Source organism: Nuphar pumila, chromosome 17 (genome assembly GCF_984573655.1).
Source record: "Nuphar pumila chromosome 17, dmNupPumi1.hap1.1, whole genome shotgun sequence".
Taxonomy (NCBI): Eukaryota; Viridiplantae; Streptophyta; class Magnoliopsida; order Nymphaeales; family Nymphaeaceae; genus Nuphar; species Nuphar pumila.
This window is the reverse complement of record NC_143265.1, coordinates 71,716,430-71,739,841: the sequence shown is the minus strand read 5'-3', so window position 1 is coordinate 71,739,841 and position 23,412 is coordinate 71,716,430. Positions and strand designations below refer to the sequence as shown.

Sequence of the window (23,412 nt, the reverse complement as noted above, 5' to 3'; positions counted from 1 at the left end):
CCAAAATTTTTCTTGGTTAATTAAGAAAACACAAGGTTTACTTCTGAAAGTTGTCATTAAATGTATAATATATATAGCCAAAACTTTAGGTATATTTTAGAAAAAAAAAATTCCCAAAAATTTATTAATTTGAGGGTAAATTATTATTATTATTGCTAAAACTTCAGGTGTGCGCTTGAAATTTGTGGGAAAAAAAGAAAACATCAAATTTGGTTCAGTGGGGAGTCATTTTCTGAACCACCAGGTGCTCATAGCCCAACTCTGGCAACAAAGAGGGTTACCACAATTCGAAGCCATCATTCTAACACGGCCTCATTTTCTCCAAGTACAAAGATTATCAGAGAAGCAGAAAACAAAGTGAAGGAGTTGAGACGTTAAGTCCACATTTTCAGTGCAAACGAAGCTAAAGCAAAGGGTTGGTGAGGGAAAGCAACAAGGAAACCAGACACGCCTCCAATTAACAGCATTATCCCCCCCCTCCCTGCAGACTCCCACATAGCAGAATATAGCAAAAGGGGTTGTGGGGATCTCTTCCATTTGGTTCTTTTTCATTCATTTTCATAAGGTTTGGTCTTCTCTTGCTGGTGCACACTGTGGGGTTGGCGAGATGCAGCTCCATATCTCCCCCAGCTTGAAAAGCGTGACCGTGTCCACAGGCAAAGGGTTCAGGGAGTTGATCAAGGTGAAGGTTGGTGGCTCGAGGAGGGTCTCTTACAGGACTGTGTTCTACATTTTGCTGTTCACCACGTTCATGGTTCGGTTTGTTTTTGTGCTGACAGCCATGGATGGACTCGATGGTCATAGCAGGTGTTCTTCTTTAGGTATTGCTTGTTTCTCTAATCTTAACGTTAGTTTTGTTTTGTTATATTGTTGTTGATTTGCGCGCACCATCTCTAAGGGAAATTTTCTTGACTGTTTAGTTATAAGTTATAACCAGGACGTGAAATAGCATCCTAGAATTGGCAGACAGTTTAGGGTATTTCGGGTCATTCCAGCAAAGTTGGTGGAGGACTTTTTTTTTTACTGTGGAAAAATTGTAGGAGATCGGGATTGTTGGTTCTAGGATGGTGGTAGAATTAGTAAAACGTGGAAAGCGAAACGGTTCAGTTATCACTCTTGAGAAAAAGAGAAACAAATATGGCAATCAAGTGGGATTTCAGTTATCACTGTTTAAGTTTGTTTATGTGTAACCAAGGTCTAATTTATAGATGGTAGGATGTAGAAGGTGATCTCAGCTAATGCATATCTTCTCAACTATCCGTCCATATCTGACGCTGACTTATTCCATTTTGCTGCAGTAGAGCTCTCTCTCTCTCTCTCTCTCTCTCTCTCTCTCGCTCGCTCTTGTAGCTTTTCAAAATATGTGATCAGATTTTTTTCAAATTTTCATTAGTTACATTTCATACGTGTGTTTGTGTGTGTTAAGAGCGTTGATTGCATCTTTTTTTCTTACTAGATGGCATCATAAAAAATGCTTTTGCGCTTGTTTTTTCAATGTGTTTTTATCTCTCCATGCATGCTTCACCTTAAAAGCAGGTAAAGAAGCGGAGAAATGAAACCCAATTTTTGTTTTCACGCAGTAGTAACTATAGATAATAATTTATATACAGAGCAAGAGAATAAATAGAGAATTATGTTAAAAAAGAAAAGAAAAAAACATCTAAACGTATATATGTATACTTTGACGAGCTTTTATTTAAAGAAATGTGGCAGCAGTCTCAGAATTGGTTTGGAGTGTTCGCACATTTTTTCACCTGGTAGGCTCTTTTGAAGGTTGAGGGAGGTATGCCCCCTGAAAAGATCAGGTGCAATATGATTGCATAAATATTTATGCATTAAGCACCTGATCGCCCTCCATCAAGGCCTGTCTCAATATGGAGGGCGATCAGGCGCTTAATGCACAAATATTGTGCCATGTAATTGCACTCTGCATGCCCCTCTCTTTAACCGAAGGGCCAGGCGGGGAGGTGGCAGCCAGTGGTTGGGCCGAACACTAGGTCTGCTATCTAGTAATAGGGGCATGCACCCCTTTTGAGCTGCCAAGTATCATGGCTCTGTGAGTGCAGGCCCCACATGAAATGCTGTTATGTGATTGGCTGTATGAAATAGACACCCTATTACTCGGCCGCCAACTTGCCCACCGGAATTAATCCAGAAAAAGGGAAAATATCGCCTGATCAAGAGGCTGAAAAAAGTTGCAATAATTCTTGGCTGCCACCTGTTAAGTCGTCGGCTATCGAGAACTAGGTGAGTTCAGTTCTACTCATCCCGTCATCCCCCATCTTCCTACCCTTTTTAAATCCAATGATGCAAGTTGTTTGAGGAAATCTGACCCTATAGATGGATTCAACATAGTTGTCGATTTAATAAGAATCCACCTTGGATCATATTTTTCAATGAAAAATGTCATTCTTTAAATCACAAAATTCTGTGTTTCAGTTGATTTTTGAATCGCCAAAAATTCCTACATGCAAGTCAGATTTCAGAGATTTAACTGTAGATATTCACTATCTGAATGATGTAGATCACATCTGTGGAGTCCAATTTAATAAAAAAAAACTTGCATCAATGAAATCTCAAGAAGGGGTATGGAGATAGGGACTGACATAGGGTATGAGTGGAACCCATTTGCACTTAATGGGCTTGCCTCCTTACAAGGTAAAACTTGCATACTTATTCAAGGCTTTGGCATTGCATACTTATTCAAGGCTTAAAAAAACATATATTTTTTTATCAAACAACAAGATTCAAGTATCATTTCCTAGCAAATTGACCATGCTGAAAGCATCTGTCTGGTCAGATTTGGGAAAAACAACTCAGAAACCCCTCCTTCACTTGTGGTAGACTATCATAGGCACCTAAGGCCGTAGGCAGCTACTCCCTTTTCTCTCTCTCGCGCTCTCTCTTTCTATATATATAGTAATGTGCTGGTTCTGTCATTCTGCCCCGTTCTGCACCCTTAAAAGCACATTTTTTTGGTATTTTTTCTCACATCTAACACCATAGATGTGATCTATAGGTTTTGTTTAATTGAAACCGACTTTTGGATCACCAGAATCTGACCTGTATATAGGTCTTTTCAGTGATAAAAAATCAATAGATATAAAGGTACACGTTTTTCTCAGCTCATAAAAATATAGTTTTTGTAAAAAAAACATGATTCAAGAGTTGATTCACACTAAATCGAGCATGTTAAACACATCTAACAATTCAGAGCGGTCATAAAATACTTAAAAACTATGGGACAAAATGAGAAATGGGGCCTAATATGTTTAGTTCACACACACACTTATATATATATATATATATATATATATATATATATATATATATATAGAGAGAGAGAGAGAGAGAGAGAGAGAGAGAGAGAGAGAGAGAGAGGTGCTTAATGATACATGCTTAATGGGGTTTTCAGTTTTTTTTTTCATTTCATTTTAAATTATGATTGTGCATATGTGGTCTATGTACTTGATTTTATAAGGACACATGGGTGGGTTTTTTATAAGGTTTGAAAAATCAATGGTCCAAAATCTTTGTAAAATTTCATGGCTCTAAATATCATTTTAGGTGAAAAATTGATGGCTCACAATACAATTAAAACTTTACAATACAAAGTATTGTGGGCCATTGATTTTTAGCGCTTTCAAAACCACATCTAAACATTGAAAATTCACAATCTAAAACATGTTGCTCACTAAATGAATGATAAAAATCTCTGATTGATGAAAAACTCGTTATCAAATGAATGCTGTCAATTATCATCGGTTGTAGATTTTGGACCTTCATTTGGTTGGATGATTGCCTTCTCTTTATATATATATATATAAATCTGTGTGTGTGTGTGTGTGGTAGCTGAAACAGGCTAGACTTTGGTTGGTTTATAGGGTACACGATATGGACTCAATTTCGCTTATGCATGGCTTTGCTAAATATATAGTCATAATGTAGACCAACTTCGTACAGGCGTTCATAAATTTTTTCTACAGTTTCATTTGTCCATAAGTAACCTGTTATTACGTAGTTTGAGAGGAAAATGGTGAACATCTCATTTTAATTTTTAGTGACTTTCAATCAGGATGTGTTGGAAGAAGACTAAGACCAAGGCTATGGGTTAAAAAGCGTTCAAAGGTAGTATTCTGGTATAATCCTTCGGAACTTTTTTTAGATGAAAAAACATTTTTCATTTTTTTATTCGAAAGATTTATCTTCTATTATTTATTAAGAAAAATGTGTATCCAAATTCTTGTTGAAGGTTCCAGAAGAAATCTATGAAGTGCTTCAAAGCGAAAATGAAGGAATGACAGAGGGTATTGTGGTTCCACAAACGTTTGAAGATTTTGTAGCAGAAACCAAGATAAACATGACCGACGCCAGAACCTTTGCATTAAAATTGAAAGCATTGGTAAGAAGGATTTATACTTTAGAAATCTAGTTCAGTTTCTTCACTTTGAAGTTTCTTATGTAGAAGAAAAATTTATATTTCATGTTGGTTATGTACTATCTTTGAAAAAGATGTGCCTTATTTAACAATCATAATTTTACCTTTCCAACCAACATGAAGTGTTCCTTCATCCAAAAGAAAAGATGTGGTTTTCCTTAATCAAAATCACTGCAAATCCATATATCTTTCAAACTAAAGATTTTCCATCACTTTCATAGATAGACGATAACTTAAATAATCCAATAACTCTTTGGCCAAGTACACAAAGGTCCTTGTCTGTCTTACCATAACTTCACTTAATTTTCTCTAGCGTAGAGAGAGGATAAAAGGTCATAGTATGAGGGCATTGGATCGCTTAAGGGATCCCTTATGTGCCCTCAGCCAATCACATGACAACATTCCATGGGTCCCACAGAAACAGAATGAGGAACCCCCTTAAAATGCTGTCATGTGATTTGCTGTGGCACATAAGGGATCACTCTAGATATGAATTCCATGTGTTTTGTGTGGCCTGAGTACCTTGTAAAGTACTCACCTAACCATGGCTCAAGTAGGTCTTAGGTTCCTTCAGAATTGGTTTTCCAAAAAAAGCTTGAATTGGTCTGAATCAAATCATTTTAAACCGGTCTATTAAAAAAACATTTTTTTTAAAAATTCACAAAAATAAAAAGAAAAAAAATTATAAATAGGTTGATTCAGACTGATCCAGGCTGTATCACACCGAATCGGCTCGATACAGCCAAAGTGATGGCTGATTCGATCTGATGTTGGCAACATTGTTTGGATGGTAGTCTGACTTTCCCATTCCAATACGATGAACGGCATCAAAAGGTCCATGGTATGAGTTACCCATCCTAGATTAGGCCCTTGCATGTCATTCATCAATCAAGTTAACCTGAATTATTTGATGCTTTTCCTGTTTGCTTGGATCCCCTACCAGTTTGTCACTCAGCTCAAAGGAGTTAGTAGCAGTTAATACACATAATCTAGATTGAGCAACAACCTTATTCTTCCATGTCTAACTTCTCAGGTAGAACAACTTGAACAAAAGGCTAGGGCAGCCAAGATCCAAGAATACCTATATCGTCATGTGGCATCCAGTAGCATACCCAAGCAACTCCATTGTCTTGCACTCAAACTTGCCAATGAGTACTCCTCCAATGCTCAAGCTCGCCTCCAACTTCCGGCACCGGAATTTGTTCCCGCCCTCGTTGATAATTCTTACTACCACTTCATCCTTGCTTCGGACAACATTCTTGCCGCTTGGGTTGTGTCATCATCGCTCGTCGAAAATTCGCTCATGCCGGAGAAGATCGTGTTCCACATTATCACCGACCGAAAAACTTATGCTCCAATGCAGGCCTGGTTCTCGCTGCATACGCTCGCGCCGGCGATCATAGAGGTCAAGAGCCTTCATCATTTTGATTGGTTCACAAAGGGTAAAGTTCCAGTTTTGGAAGCCATGGAGAAGGATCAAAAGATCAGGTCTCAATATAGTGGTGGCTCTTCTGCGATCGTTGCTGATACTAGTGAGCGTCCATATGTAGTTGCTGCAAAGCTTCAAGCTCTAAGCCCCAAGTATAATTCTGTCATGAATCATATAAGGATATACCTACCACAGGTACTGAGTTTTTTTCCCCCTCTCAACTTGTACATTTGGAGTTTCTTCTATGTGACACTAGTCTTTTTTTTAAAGACAACATTTTGTTTTACTCAATATATAATATCTTTTCAAATACATAGCATTTTGGTTCCCTTTTAAGATTACAATGTACCAATGTAAATCTAACCAGTTACATATATCTGATTAACAAAAGTAAAAGCTAGCTTTTAGACAGTGTTTACAAGATCTATTTACTATTTTTATACATTGAAGTCGACTCCAACATGATATTTTGGGCTATTTTTAAACTATCTTCATCTTCATGTATTGTGAGCCATCGATTTTTCACCATCTTGAACTACCATGGTAATTAAGTAAGTCATGATAAACACCATATACGATTAGATCCAAACATTTGGTAGCTAGATCCATGCAAACAAGAGTGTGCACCAGCACATTGGCATCATGGTTCAAAGCCACAATAGAGGTTTCCTCATTGTTATATTGCACAATTGAGCCTAATTTAATTTGCATTATATAATCTCAAATGGGATATTGATTTGTTGGGAGTTTGCAGTTGTTTCCGAGCCTTGACAAGGTTGTGTTTTTGGACGATGATATTGTGGTTCAAAGTGATCTTTCTCCTCTATGGGACATTGATCTCAAAGGAAAAGTGAACGGAGCAGTTGAGACATGTAGAGGAGACGACCCATTTGTGATGTCGAAGAGGCTCAAGAGCTACCTCAATTTTTCTCATCCCCTCATTGCCGAGAACTTCAACCCTCAAGATTGTGCATGGGCATATGGCATGAACATCCTTGATTTGCAGGCATGGAAGAAGACCAACATAAGCCAAACGTACCACTATTGGCTTCAAAAGGTACCTCTGTGTGAACACGGATCCCATCATTTGAAATAGAATGAGTTCCATCTTACATTCAATCCTAGCCATCCAGAAAAACCATCTAGCCGTTGATTGGTTGGCTAGGATTGGATGTATAATGACCATCCAATTTCAAATGATGGGATCCGTGTTCCTATTATCTCCCTTCCATATCTCATTCATATTGCCTTGATATGTTTTATATGGGAAAGAAGTGTATGTCATCACTTTATGAAGTATGAACCCTCAGGTTCTACCAAAAAACTTGGCATCTCAAAAGGTATAAATACGTAATTATTGTATTGGTCTTTTTCAATTTATTACCCGATACAAAGACCTGGCTGCGCAGCCCCAGCCGTGCCACAAGTGTAAACCTCCAAGGCTAGGACCCCTGACCCAGTGGCTTATGCTGGGCGCTGGCTTGCGCAGAGGGGCGACACCCATGAGAATCAAACCTTGACCGCCGGTCTAGCAGGCAAGGCCCCACCCCACTATGCCAACCCCCCCTTAGGTTTATTAAACACCCTTAAGGTTGTGTTTGGTATCATGCCAAACAAGTCCAATTAAGTTCATGATCATAAACCATTTCTACCACCAAAAACACCATCAGGCACATCACAGTAGCAAATATCGGCATTTCTTTTGAAAAACATACGAAAAAACACAACAATGCATTCAGCCATTTTCCAATATTGCCCATTTTTTTAATTTGTTCATAAAAAATTGTTTTCTAATTTTAATTATTAGATTTTAATTATTCCAATATTTTGCTGAAAAAAAATAGAGGAATATACAAATTTTCAAAATTTCAAAGAAAAAAAACTTGCATTACTTTTCTATTCGAAACATGTCACTAGAAGCCACGCCGCTTTGGGGATTCTTTCCATGAATCAAACACATCCTAGGACTCAATATTGTGTCTTACTAAGTATTAGGGGTGTCAAGGGGTTGGGTGTGACCCGACCCTGACCTATATTGAATTCTATAGGATCTAGATTTGGTAATAAAGGAGGAGGTTTGGTTAAGAATTCATGTCGAACCCATCGGGCCCGATTAGTATATGGAGTCAGGTATACAGTGTATGAAGTTTCATACCAGACCTGGGTCTGACCGAGTTCCAATAAAGATCTGTAATTATTCATTATAAAAAAAAAACATAAAAAATATTATTTTTATCGAGTATGAACTGGGTATGATTTATGTAATCCTTACGAACCCGATCTGAGTCCGGACCCACCCAGGTTCGGCGAAGGTCTGATCGGCTGACACCTCTATTAAGTTTGGTGACTAACATTGTTGAGTTATTTGGTGCAGAACCTGATGTCCGGCTTGAACTTGTGGCAATTGGGGACACTACCACCAGGCTTGATTGCCTTCCATGGTCATGTGCACATCATCGACCCATTTTGGCACATGTTGGGGTTAGGGTACCAAGCCAACACCAGTGTCGAGTCTGCAAGGAAGGTTGCAGTCATCCACTTCAACGGCCGGGCCAAGCCATGGCTAGATATTGCCTTTCCACATCTAAGGCCACTATGGGCCAAGTACGTTGACCGGTCAGACAAATTCATAAGAGGTTGCAACATCTTGGCTTCTTAGTTCCTTAAGACTGCCTCGGTTTGTTTCTTTTTTTTAATCTCTTTCTCTCTCTAGAGAAAAAAAAATGACCAAGTACCCCCCAAAAAATGTTGTCTCTATGCTTCTTTAGATACTAACAATGAAGTTAGGGAAATTAGGGCATTGTGATCATGAAAGGGGTATCTTTTGTGGTTTGAGAAATTTCAAGGCCTTTGTAGAAATTCATTATAAACATGAATTTCGTTCTTTGTGAGTGTGTGTTGACATAATTTTTTTTTTTAAAATTTTGTTCTTTGTAAATTATGGCCTTCATATCTGGTTTATCAGAACAGCCAGACCAATTAAAATAATTAAATACTCAATTTTCAATCTTTTGATGGGTGTGTTTGGCAGCTTCTACCAATTCTATTTTTTTTTCATGAAGGACGGGAAACCACCATAGGGATCAGATATCTAGTCATGCTGGCTCAGCCTGCCGTACTTACGGTCACCTTTCCGACGGGCGCAACCCTTGTACGAGTTCTAATTAAACCAATGAAATTCCATGAAATAGGTGATGCATATGCTTAGCTTAGGGTTTATTGATTATGTCCGAAATATCAAGACAAAAGCCCATTAAAGAGATTTGTCAATGACAACCTTGTCCATCCTTTAGCTTAGCTTAAGGTTAACCCGTATCCATACTAAGGATGTCCATCCTTTAGGTGTGGGTTGGATATGTAACCGTATTGGAATCCATTTAGTCAGATCTGGTAAACGGAATAACATGAGAACATTATTCGGACTTGGTTTGAGGCTTTACATCTGAATCCAAGTCCAAATCTTACTAACATCCAAATCTACATGTAAAATGCATATCCGAATTTGAGTCCAACTTCATTGGTTCCTTAGGCCACGTTTGATCATGCTGGATTCAGTCCGTGGTCATGTTCTACCACTTGATGTACCAGTGTCCTTCAAGGGGTATTTGAATTGCAGGAGATCCTGGGGTTATGATAGCAGTCACAAGTGATATCAGAGCGAACAACATACTATGGAGGGATCTCAACCTCTTTGTGATAATAAACTCGAAGATATTCAGTCATGCCAAAAACGCTTAGACGATTGCCGAGTTGTTTTGGCGAAGGAAAAAAGGCGCCTACAAAATCAGCTGCTTGGATCACATTAAGAGGGTTGTAGAAGCCATAGGAGATCAGTTGGACGCTCTCCACAAGCGAAGGTATGACACCGACCAGAGTGCCAACTTCAACAGTGACCGAAAGAGACACCTGATCGAACCGATTCTTGGGGAGCCACCACATGAGTTCCTACAAGGCATGGGTAAGAAGCCTCATTTGAAGTCCCTACTTTTGCCAATGAGAACGTGCATGAGTGGATCTTTTAACTCAAGAGCATTTTTACCTACCATAACGTGCCCACGAAAGCATGTGCAAGTAATTGCCCGCTTTGAAGGTGGTGTTCTTCGATAGTATGAGTGGCTTGACCTCATACATGAAAAGCCCACATGAATTGATTCTGAGGACCAAATCACAGAGAGATTCAACATCTATGATAGTTACCTTTAGAGGCCCCAATCCTTGCATGTCAGTTCTATACATTTGAATACCCATCGATAGACTTGTCACTGGTAGTGATTCGTTCCTCAGTAGGACCATCATTGATGCCACAATAGCACACCATTGATCAAGAGCATGTCCAATCAGATCAGATGCCCCAAGCTGTTGAGAATGCTCCGGTGCGCAGCAAACCAACGACTCCAACCCATAAGGATGGAAGCACTTTCGAGGGTAAATGACACTTAAACAGAGTCATCCCTGGTTGAACATAATAAGCAGCTAAATGCAACCTCCCACCCTCTCCTATTGCAATTCACAAACTTAAGGAATGTTTTTGCAGATATGTGAGGGTCGTCAATCGAAGTACATGGAAGCACTCATATGCGTTTCGTCTAATATGATTTTATGAGCAACATGTTTTATCCTAGAACAAGGGATTAGCAAGCCCAATAGGCCACTCTGGATATGATTACTCCATCTAGTTGCACTTATCTCAAATTCATTGCAATGGCTGGAACATATCAAAATATGGTATTTGACCTCGAACATGCCACTTGCTTGAGGGAGTTCCTACTATCATCTTGGAATAGATTGCGAGGTGGTAGACAAGCCAAGCTCATTACAAGTGGGGCCATGAACCATTGTCAAAATGTGCAAATAAAAATCTTTGACCTTGGTGGAGCAACTAAGTGAACTCACTTTCGGGGCAAAGTGGTGTTAAGCGTGGTGGTCTACTATAGTCTGATTTTTTAGAAGACGCCCCAAGATTCGTGCTTCAAATCTCTGCTGCCATCTCACTCCCACAAGAGGAGATTCCAACTTGTATGCAGGGTCTACTCTGATTACATAACAGTTGATATGGCTTCTCTAATGGGTGACAAGTCAGAGATCCAGAGTTCAAGGTAGGAGAAGGAGAAACATGATACATATTAAATAGAGGAGGAAAACCAATTAAGGAGCGACGTTCACCTTGGGGGCATGAATCCGAAAGAGTCTTAGGGGACGTTCCCCCTTCTAGAAGTTTATTTGATTGTTTTTAATTAAGAGTCCTTAATTAGTTTGATTATTAGTATAAAGTTCTTAATCATGTAGAAGTCCTATCTTAGATGTGTTATTATCTTTTCCAATTAGATGAAGTTTGAATAATTAAAGCTCAACCTCAACCCTCTCTAAATAAGGAGATCTGAAAGAGCCATTTTCATTATAGAATAAAATTGAAGTTCTCACAACTCTTTCTTGTTCTAACGTCTCTTCCTCTTTGTTTTCTCTCTACTCTCGCTCCTCCCTCATGGCATCTGGTCCTCCTTAGACACTTCAACATATTAGTCACACAAGAGTTTGATGACCAGCCCTTCTTTGCAGTGCAAGCTCCCCTAACCCCCAAACTGTACATTTTGCTTTTCTAACAAACCAAGCAATATTTCTGCATTACAAATCATATGTCTGAGTTTCATAACATGTGAGACCTCATACCAGCCTATTATAGACCTCTCAGGTACCTCTACCTACCTTTCTTAACCTTAGATTAAGTTTCGTTAGTTTCCTAGGTCTTGAAACCCAAAACTACATTCTGTTAGGCGCCCAAAGCGCCCAAATTCATTAAACTGATAAACTCTGATCACCAGCAGCCTTTCTATGAGTTTAGGACTTATCCTAGACCCTCACACATGTCCCTAGGTGTCTTTAAAACCCTTGGAATAAAGCCTCTCAGTTTTGGACATAAACTACACCTGAAACGTTTACCAAATTCAAACTGCACCTTCCTGATTTAGTCATTTTATCCTGTTTCTCCCATTTGACCTTATTTTTTCTATACCTCCCAAACCACTGAGATGTATCACAACATAAATCCTTAAGTTTTGGGTAGCGGCCACAACATCTTCATGAGTTAGATATACAGTTAAGGGAATACCATAAAATTTAGATATATTATATTTTTTTATGATAAAAAAACTCATGGTTGGTTTTGTTTTCTTGGATCCAATTATCATATGGATTCGATCTCTACCCTAGTATGAAAGAGGTTAGATTTTTAGCATGCATCTATATTGGATCCTGAAATACTGCGTAATAACATATTGCTTTTTATATATTTTTATGAGTTATTCATGTTTTGTATCATATCAATATGATATGACTTAGTATTAATTCAGTTTTTATTATGGACCAAGTTTAATTGGATTAAGATCAATTAGATTTGATGTTTGGTTAAATATTGGATCTGATGCTTGGGTCAATATTGGACCAACTTATACTTGAATAGATCTGAATAGATCCAGTTGAATGCTTTTTGATCCAGGGAACACCATTGAACATGCTTGCACTATTATCATACTTGTATGAGTCATGTTGAGTTTTGAGGTTATTTAGGTATTGAGTAAAATAACTCAATATGGATCAAAGGATTGAGATTCAATTTTAGAACTGATTATGACTTAAAACTTGTGATGTGACATGTACGCAATTATAGTCTGAATAGAATCTGTACATGATATATGTCAGTTGGATCCATATGAGATTTGAAAATATTTTATATGAATGCATTGCATGTGTTTATGGAAATGCTTGTTTGGTTATATGGATCTATTGTGGTTCCAAAATTAATGTAATGGCATTAAAGTTTATTTAACTTGGTTATGTGAAACTATGTATGGTTTGATGCATATATAAGTTGGGAAATTTTTTATTGGGTCCTCTTATTGGATGGATCTAGTGATGGATCCAGATAGTATAATACTGGATACATTATATGGATCTACATTTAATCTAAAGACAAATCTAAAAATTATACTGGTAGATATGAGATATAGATCAAGATAGGTTTTATGGTGAATCTAGATACTATCAAGAGAGTATAATGTTGGATAGATCCAAATAAGTATAATATTTGATGTGTGGTATATATCCATTTAACTTTGAAATATATGAATATGAATTTTATTTAAGCTTCCATGGATATCCATTTTTCCTATGGATCATGTTGAACTTGATGATAACATCTCAAGTTAATTTTGGATATGGACTCATAAATCTAATAGATTTGAATATAAATTTTTTTGCGTGAATGGAGTAATGTATCTGAACTTGTATGTTAACATACTTATTGTTTAAGTTGCTTATTATCATAAGATTAAAGTCTTGGAATGGGGTTATTAGGTTTGGCATATCCAAATGATAATGGGAGAACTCTCATTGGATATGAATTTGGTGCATATCCAAATTAAATATGGATATGAGGACTTATGCTATGCTTTACTTCTAATGCATATTGCTTCTAGCTTATTATATTTAGAAAAGTTGAAGCTGAATTATAGTTTTGCACATGCATGTAGATATTTATTTGCATATGATGATAAATAATCATAATAAATAATGCTTCCTATGATATGTTTATATGAATGCATGAATGCGTATTTTTTTCTCTTAGAAGCTTTATGTATAACATGCAACATTGTGATATTCATACTTTTAAGTAATTATATTTATGATTATTTGAATCTAGATATATATCGATCCAAAATGATCATTTAAAAATTCAAGCATGCTTCATGTGATGATGCAAATGGATAGTGGGAGTATTGATAATGGTGAAATTTTTGAAAAGTAAGAGTATTTGCTATATTTGAAAAATTATATTTTATCATGTATCCATGAGGTGATAAAATTCATAGTACTGCATGTAGACATGATGATGTCTTATGGTATGATTATGGAAGAGCTATAAGAACCCCATGATTAATTAAGAAAGTGACACTACAATACGATGTATTGATTTGCATATGATATTATACATTAAGGTTATAATTTTAAATTTTGATATGATAAGAAACCTATATAGTTATATGAAATGAGTGCTTGAAATGATGATTTAATGGCTAAATTCATAATATATGTGAAAAGAATCATGGTTCATAGAATGACGGAAAGACTACATGGGTATGTGAGAAGTAACCCATATCATGCGTGAAAAATATCATAGTTAAAAATGAAGAAAAGTGCATATAGCTATGTGAGAAATAACCCATAGTATGTGTGAAAAGCTCATGCCTGAATATGAATGATGTAAATATTTGCATGACTATATAAGAAATAACCCATAGCATGTGTGAAAACCTCATACTTGAAGAGTGAATGATGAAAAAGTTTACATGATTACGTAAAAAAACAACCAATAAAGTGTGAGAAAATATCATATTTAAATATTAATATAACCCAAGGAATTGTGGAAGTTTATTTGGTGCATGTTTTGTTCTAAAATGTTAATGCAATACATGATGCATCATTTATGATATAATGTGGGTGTTCGCCCCATATGATCAAGTAAGAGATGCTGGATCTTGGTATTAGATCTAGTGTGACCATAGGGTCTCATATATGAAATCTATATCAAATACACATGTTGGATTTAAGTATTATCTCCAAAGTATAGATCCATGTATTTAATCCAGAGTTAGTCATTAAATCTCACAATAGAATCCAATGACCCAGAGTAGTGGGCCCTTAAAATGTGATCCACAACTAGAGTGGTGACCCGCATCTCATTGGATTCCCAACATGTTTGGGAATCAAAGGAGACAATTATAGTTGCGTAAGGGAATGGCTATACTAAGTGAGGCTTTAAAAACTCAGAACCTGTGCATCTGAGACATAGAATCCAAGTGTAAACCCTCATTGATGCAGGCTGTTTTCTCTAATCCAATTATAGTTGCGTAAGGGAATGGCTATACTAAGTGAGGCTTTAAGAACTCAGAACCTGTGCATCTGAAACATAGAATCCAAGTGTAAATCCTCGTTGATGCATGCTGTTTTCTGTTTTCTCTAACCTTCATCTTATTCCCTCTTCTCTCTCAGTTTTCTCCTCCCTCAGTGACACCTTAGTCCCAAAACCCAACAGAGCTTTGTGGGACTTATCCGATAGTGCTCCAGCAACATCGCCATTTCTAGGCAATAGTTTTCTATTTAGGCCTCCAGGTGGTGCCTAACGGAGCTAGCTAAGATGGTCAAGTGCAACAAGATGATTATTCCTGTCTTCTACCATGTATATCCGTTGGATGTTAGAAAGCAGTCCCATGGCAAGAATCTGTACATGCAAGGAAGAAGAATCATTGAAGCACAACGCTTGTGGCTATCCTCATTGTCATCACTGTTTTGGCTAGTATTCAAGATGAATATCAGTTGTTGCTTCTTAACAAACTTATGACACCAACGTGAATGTTTCTCATGCCACTGATCAGAGATTCAAGTACTCCACTAGTTAATAGTTTAATATGAGATGTCACACATGCATGCATGCATTTGGTAGTGGTGTTGTCACACCTTGAACATATATTTGAGACAAAATGATTGCAAGTGTTTGCTTAAAAAAAAGAGTATGCACAACATCTTTCGCTGTCATGTATTTAACAAAAAAGGTAGGAGAGTGGATCCAGAGAGCGGCTAAGTGCCATGGCTATTTGACATATCCAATCACATGACAACATTTCATGTGGAGCATGCACTTTGTAGCTGTGGGCCCCATGCAATGCTGTCATGTGATTGGCTGTGACATAGCCATGGCACTTAGCCGCTCCTTATTTGCAGCATCGGATCACATGAGCCTAACAAGGATAGAAATCCCAATCACGATAAGGATAGAGGATTTGCACAAGGCAACAAGATCGACAACTGTTATGAGATATATAGTGAAAAGGATAATTACCTTATGGAGAGGATTTGTAACAACAATGTGACAACAATTCCTAATATCACAGCTAGATAGCTGTAACAACCATTCCTACATCTATATATGTATTATCGTTTGTAACACAAAAGATGTATAAGAGAGGAAGCAATACAATCATACCCATTACCGTGGACGTAGACACAATTGTCGAACTACGTTAAACCTCATTTTTTATCTCTTTATGGTATCAGAGCCATGCAGTGTGCCATCTTCCACCATTTCATCCAAATATCCATACCCAGCAACTCTGAATGTCGCCAATTTCATTTCCATCAAATTGATGCATTCGAATTACCTGCTTTGGAAGACCCAGATTTTGGGACTGATCGAGAGTCAAGATCTTCAAGGCTTCATCGATCAAACTGTCATTACTCCAAGTCAATTTTGTGATGCAGCAGACGGTTGAAAAACTATCAATCCAAACTATAAGGCCTGACACAAATGTGATCGGCTGCTATGAGCTTGGATTACCGGGACCCTCTTAGAAGAAGTCCTGGGTTTCATAGTTGGAATTAATACATCCCAACAGGTATGGACTGCTCTAGAAAAAGCATTCACATTAGATTCACAGGAAAGAGAATGTTTTCTATTACAAAAGCTTCAATCTCATCAAAAGGGGACGCAAACCCTTGCTGAACATATTGCTAGTTTCAAGTCCACATGCGATGAGCTTGCTGCCATCGAAAAACCTGTCAATGACAGGACTATGGTTTTCACATTACTCAATGGACTCAGACACGAATATGAGGCATTCGTGACATCCATGATGAAACCACCCGTCCTTAGTTATAAACAACTTATCAGTCTTCTTCAAGGTCATGAGACTTTTAAGACCTTAACAAAAACAAAATTAGTCAGAGAAGGGAGCAATCTGTCAAATCTGCTTCAAACCGAATCACACTGCCATCAAATGTTACCATCAGTTCAATCAAATGTATCAAGCCGAAAATGTGCCACAAGCTTTAGCTGCCATGACCATATCCGAAAGTCAAGACGACTCATGGTTTCCAGATACCGGAGCAGGCTCCCACATGACAACATATCTAGGCAAACTATTAAGTCTTTCTAAATATAATGGGACAAAACGAATCATGATTGGGGATGGAAACACTTTGAAAATCTCTCTCACATTGGAACAACAACTCTACAAAGTGATAAATACAAATTACATCTTGATAATGTGCTCGTAGTCCCCGAGATAGAAAAGAATTTACTATTTGTAAGTCAATTGGCTACTGACAGTAATTTATCTTTTGAATTTTTTGCCAATTCTTTCACTATAAAGGACATAAGCAGGAAAGTGATAGCCATGAGGCGTAGGGGTGGAGATCTTTACATCCTTAACCCGCCAAATAAACAAGTTTTCTTCTCAAACGGGCAAAGAGTTGTCAACAACAGCATATGGCATCATCGTCTGGGACATGTCAACATGGACACCATACAATTTTTGAGTAGAAGAAAACTCATCTCAGTTTCTAGTTTTAAAAATAAGATGTTATGCTCTAGGTGAGCCTTAGCAAAATCTAGCCGATTGCCTTTTTCAAGTTCTGGTTCTATTGGCTTGCAAGCTTTTGATAAAATCCATTGTGATTTATGGGGTCCATCCCTTAAAACTTCATTTCAGGGATTTAGATATTATGTTATCATGGTTGATGATTATTCAAGGTTTGTATGTTTTTTTCCATTAAAACGCAAATCTGAATTCTTTGATAAATTTCAAGAGTTCCACAAAATGGTTGAAAATCAGTTTCAAGGTCACATTAAGACCTTTCAATCCGATGTTGGGGGTGAATTTTCCAGTCATGTATTTGAAAACTACCTTTAAAGCCGAGGAATTCATCAAAGCTTTTCTTATCTGCATACACCCGAGCAAAACGGGCGTGTATAAAGATGGTATAGGAGTATTGTTGAGTTGGGTCTTTCTATGATGTTTCATGCTCATGTACCCACAAAATACTAGGTCAAAGCTTTCAATACAACCATTTGGATCCTAAATCGATCACCCACACGAGCCTTAAAGATGGCGACACCTTTTGAAAAAATATTTTCTACTGTTCCCACATATGACTACTTGCAAACTTTTGGAACTCTTTGCTTCCCGCACCTAAGAGATTATAACCACCACAAACTCGAACCACGGTCTTTACCGTGTGTTTTTATGGGTTATAGTGCATCACATAAAAGCTATAGATGTTTACATATTCCAATTGGGCGAATCTATATCAGCCGACATGTCTTATTCAATGAACATGTTTTTCCTTTCAAAGATCGGTTTTATGATAAAAATACCTATACATATGTGGAGCAAGTTTCATTTGATGAGTGGGTGCCAATCACATACAATGACACTTCAGATTTTCCAGTCTCTCATGAAGCACTGCCTACAATGGATTACCACAACCGAAGTTCTGTAGGTCCTATTAATGATAGTTCAGAAGGTTCACTGCAACCACTAATATTTTATAATGAGTAGGCTAACACCTCCCATGATTCCCACATACCTCCTTTAATTGGCGATATCAACACACAACATCAGATGAGGTTCTTCTACCGGTACCAGCTACTCCACAAAGTATTGAGCAGGTTGGCACATCTACTACCCACCACATGATCACCCAAAGCAAGGATGGGATACAAAAACCCAACCCCAAATATCTCCTTACTGCTGGCACCATTGTCCCTAAAGAACTTTGCACTGTCAAAGCAGCTCTTAGTCATCGTGGCTGGCGACAAGCTATGACTGATGAAATGCATGCCTTAGAACAAACTCAAACCTGGGAGCTTGTACCACGACTTTCTCATCAAAATATTGCCAGATGTAAATGGGTTTTCAAGACCAACTTAAGGCAGATGGAACTTTAGAATGACTAAAAGCTCGACTCGTTGCTCGTGGTTTTTCATAAATCCCAAGGATCGATTTTTTGGAGTCCTTCTCTTCTGTCATTAAGCCCACAACTATTCAGATAGTTTTGACCATTGCTCTTGCCAACGGCTGGCCCATCTGACAACTTGACATAAAAAATGCTTTTCTACATGGGCATCTTGAAGAATCCGTGTTTATGGAACAACCACCGGGATTTAAAGACCCACAAAAGCCCAATCACGTCTGCCGACTCAAGCGAGCTTTATATGGGCTTCGCCAATCCTCCTGAGCTTGGTTTGACAGGTTTGGTTCCCATCTTTTAACTCTGGGGTTTCATTGAAGCCTTGTTGACTTATTCTTATTTATCAACCATCAACCTCAAGGCGCTCCCCCTTTATGTCGATGACATTGTGATTACCGGCAGCAATATGGGTCTTCTTTGCCATGTTATTGATTCTCTCAGCAAGGAGTTTGCCATGAAGGATTTGGGGACTCTTCATCATTTCCTTGGGATTCAGGTCAATCAGTTTAATGATGGTCTCTTCCTAAATCAAAGCCGCTATGCCTATGAAATACTAGAAAAAACCAAGATGACAAATTGCAAACCCATCTCCACTCCTATGGTGCACAAACCTTTTCCACCAGATACTTCAGCTCCATTCTCCGATCCAAAGCTTTATCAAAGCATATTCGAGAGTTTACAATATTTAACATTTACTTGACCCGATCTAGCCTATAGCGTCAATTATGTTTGTCAATACATGCATGCACCCACCAACTATCATTTTCAATTGGTCAAACACATTCTTAGATATATCAAAGGTAGCCTCAATCGTAGCATTCAACTCCTCTCTCATAACCCCATAGTCCTTTATGGTTTCTTTGATGCAGACTGGGCCAGATGTCCCACCACACGACGTTCTACTACCGGCTATTGTATATATTTGGGCAGAAATTGCATCTCATGGAGCACAAAGAAACAACCTACAATCGCCAGATCAAGCTCAAAAGCCGAGTATCAAGATCTCGCATCTACTACTGCAGAAATTACATGGATCACCTATATTCTTAAAGATCTTGGAGTCTTCATTTCACAGGCACCAACTATTTATTGTGACAATCTGTCTACTCTCTACATGACTGTCAATCCTGTCTTTCATAATCGCTCCAAGCACATAGAGATCGACTATCACTTTGTGCGAGAAAAGGTAGCCCAACAACAGTTGATTACCTCCTTCATTCCATCGACTTTACAAGTCGCTGACATCTTCACAAAGCCTCTCGCTAAAGCTTCATTTCAGCACTTACGAGTCAAACTCAACATGTGGACTTGCTCCGAGCCTCGTTTGAGGGGGAATATTTGTAGCATCGGATCACATGAGCATGACAAGGATAGAAATCCCAATCACGATAAGGATAGAGGATTTGCACAAGGCAATAAGATCGACAGCTCTTATGAGATATATAGTGAAAAGGATAATTACCTTATGGAGAGGATTTGTAACAGCAATGTAACAACAATTCCTAATATCACGGCTAGATAGTTGTAATAGCCATTCCTACATCTATATATATATTATCGTCTGTAACACAAAAGATGTAGAAGAGAAGAAGCAATACAATCATGCCCATTACCGTGGATGTAGACACAATTGTCGAACCACGTTAAACCTCATTTTTTATCTCTTTACTCCTTTGATCTCAACTCATAAGATAGGAGATCCAGAGAGCAGCTAAGTGCCTACATGGTTATTGATCAAATATCTTAACGCTAAGATCTGACAGGAATATGTGTTTCGATATAGCCATTATCGAGACTTGCCCTAAAACACCTTCTAACATCTTCTTTGCATGAAGAGGAATGTTATCCTCTTTCTCGTGCATTTTTTCCCCCTCCCTATCGTTAATTCTTTCATTTAGCAGAGAGTTGAGAAAGACTTTCTCATGGATCTCTACTTCCTTCCTGAGAAAGCTCGATTTTCTTTTTGTATGTTCTTTCTGGAGGAAGGTAACCACCACTAACACAACTGTTGTTGTTCACAGGCTAGAGGGTGAATTTTGTCTTTCTGATAGTCCAATTATAAGAGTTTGAATTTCTCTCGCATATTTTTTTCTCATTGAACTCTTACTCTACTACTAGGGATCAATGTTCTGTTTGTTATGCTTAATCCTGTTCATTTTTCGGATGAATGACATTAGAAGATCGTATGCGGACTGCTCAGATAGGGCCATTCTGTGATGGGCAATGGGGGAAGTTCCCTATTAAAATGAATGAAATCTAGGATGTATCTGACAATATCAAATCAAGAGTGCCTCTTACCTGATCTGCTATCCCAGGTATTGGTCTTTGATTCAGTTCAGGTGGTAGTACACGCATCTTCTAAGTCTCCATCATAAGTGCAGGTTCATCAGCTTTCTTGATCTGACCTCTAGAGTGCCATTAATGGATCATGCTAAGGTTGCGACTTTTATTTATTTTTATCCACCTTTTATTTATAAAGGGTATTGTGCAAAAGCCAAATTGAAACCTAAAATTCCATTTGTTTCAGCAATCACGAGTTCTCTTTTCTTGGCATCTCATTTTATTGGTTGCATTTTATTCTTCCTCATGTTTTCTACTATTCTTTCTGCATTCTCTCTTTGTATCCACTGAAGACTAAAACTGATCAACATTTGTCAAAGTTTCTGTTTCTGCCTTTACAGGAAGGACAATAGAAATATATGTTGTTGATGTGGTCCTTCACATTTTGGTAGTGTCTTCTATTTTACTGGTGCGACCTGAAATTATGTTTTTATAGGCAGTCCATTTCCCCTCTATCTGTCTTAATAACTCTTACTTTCCAGTTAGTTTCTCAATTTACGATTACTTTGAGGATCAATGCAATGCTTGAAAGTCTTTCTTCTTTCTAATGGATATTTTAGAGGGCACAACATGAGGACTTACCAAAAAGGCACCCATCCCAACACTACTTTCACCCAAGTATGCTTCACTTTAGAGTTTTGATGGGATGAACACTGGGTCTTCATTATTAATACTTCAATAGCATGTTAGGTGGTTGCTATGCCACATGGGTGTGGGTGCGGGTGCGACACGGGTGCGGCGCAATTTCAAAAAATTTAGGCATGAGGAATCAGCTATATATACATATATATTTTAAATATATATAATTATATATATAACAATTTATTAACGCATAAAGATTGTAAATTTTAAAGCAAAAATAAAAAGTAATTCTTAACTACACAAACTTACCAAAATATAACACATAATAAGGAAGCTTGTGAGTGTGATAAGCAATAAAACTTATCATAAATCCGCCTCATCGTCTGAATTAGAGGGAAGAACAAGATCGATGTAGTCCATGTTGAGAGTATGCAAATTATGTTCTCCCTCCAAGTCAAAATCTTCTGGATTTACATCCTAATTCTTGGATGGTTCACAACTGCATCAAAAAATGACTATATTAGTATCTAACTTCAAACTTTGAATACAAATATTTAAATACGAACTTTGAATACAAAGAAGAAAAAGTACCTATACTCTTCTTTGGTGTGGCAAGAAATTAATCGTAGATTAGAGTGAACATAAACCAAATCCTTTGCTCTTTTACTAGTGAGTTTGTTTCTTTTAATGTTGTGAATTTGATCATATGTACTCTAATTTCTTTCACAACAAGATGATGTAGCAGGTTGAGATAACAACTTCATTGCAAGACGTTGCAGATTTGGTGTCTCTGATCCATATGTTGTCCACCAATTAAGGGGATCTTTCTCGTCCCTTGCCATGAGTGCTGCTAAAGAATCAAATCTCCCAGTAGCAAACTTGCCAAACTCACTATTTACAACCTTAAACATGTGAGGATCATTAAAAAGTCTTCCCAAACATATCATTCTATTTCTTGATATCTCAGGATCTTCATTTGGAGAAACACGACAAACACCTGCTGTGAACCATTTTTTTGCATATTTTTTGAATTGATAGAGTGTGCCATGCAATGCAAATGTGTATTGCTTTTATCCCATCTTTTCACTAAAACTGAATGTACATGATTGTAAAATTCTGAATCATTAAGTTCAATATCTTTCTTTTCATGTATAAAAATGATACTTTGAACTTTTTTAATCATATTGTCCCACATTTCATGAATTCTATGAAGCATGGGTACCACTCTGTCAACTTCTCTCAACATTCCCCAAATAGGTTATGCAAATTCAACAAAATATGTAATTTTATCTCACCAAAAATCATCACAGATGCATTTTTTGATAGCTTGAGCCTTGACATCATCTTCAATATGATAAAAATTCCAATCTTGATCAGTCACCATCATCATCAATGCATTCTTGAGTTGCTTAATTCTTTTCATCATAACAATGAGAGAAGCCAAATGAGTTTCAACAACTTTCAGTAACTTGAAATCAGAATGCCTATTAAATATAACAAGGGCATGATGAAGGTTTACAACAAAATTTCTAATATTTTGAACATCATGCTCTATTCCCTCAATCCACAAACATATTTAACGTGCATGTGCATTATATTTTGATGGATTGCACATACTCTTAAGTGCCAAATTTAAACTGTGTTGCACAAGGAGTCTAAAAAATGTGTGAATATGTATCTTCACTTGCCAAATTCATTCCTGCACGACTGCAAACTTGAGCATTGTCAGTAATGATTTGCACCACACTTTCTTCACCCACTTCTTTTATCACTTTGATAAATAATATCTTTAAATATTCAACATCTTTATACTCTCTAGATG

General features: G+C 37.5%; 1 protein-coding gene across 2 annotated transcripts; it reads left to right on the top strand.

Annotated features, from left to right (window-relative positions):
• The first annotated feature begins 607 nt into the window (after positions 1 to 607).
• On the top strand, positions 608 to 8,526 carry LOC149812178 (putative galacturonosyltransferase 12). 2 transcript variants are annotated; one of them, XM_089993647.1, is made up of 6 exons: positions 608 to 821; positions 4,076 to 4,128; positions 4,253 to 4,402; positions 5,472 to 6,062; positions 6,622 to 6,924; positions 8,242 to 8,526. In XM_089993647.1, exons 1-6 carry the CDS (start codon positions 608 to 610, stop codon positions 8,524 to 8,526), a joined length of 1,596 nt encoding a protein of 531 aa, XP_089849773.1. The 2 variants fall into 2 exon arrangements, with proteins under 2 accessions (XP_089849773.1, XP_089849772.1); XM_089993646.1 differs by having other exon boundaries at positions 4,076 to 4,131.
• The last annotated feature ends 14,886 nt before the right edge of the window (positions 8,527 to 23,412 follow it).

Coding starts and splice junctions, on each gene's coding strand:
- LOC149812178 (XM_089993646.1), top strand. CDS start 608: ATGCAGCTCCATATCTCCCCCAGCTTGAAAAGCGTGACCGTGTCCACA. Junction 822..4,075: donor TAGCAGGTGTTCTTCTTTAG/GTATTGCTTGTT, acceptor ACTTTCAATCAG/GATGTGTTGGAAGAAGACTA. Junction 6,925..8,241: donor ACCACTATTGGCTTCAAAAG/GTACCTCTGTGT, acceptor TATTTGGTGCAG/AACCTGATGTCCGGCTTGAA.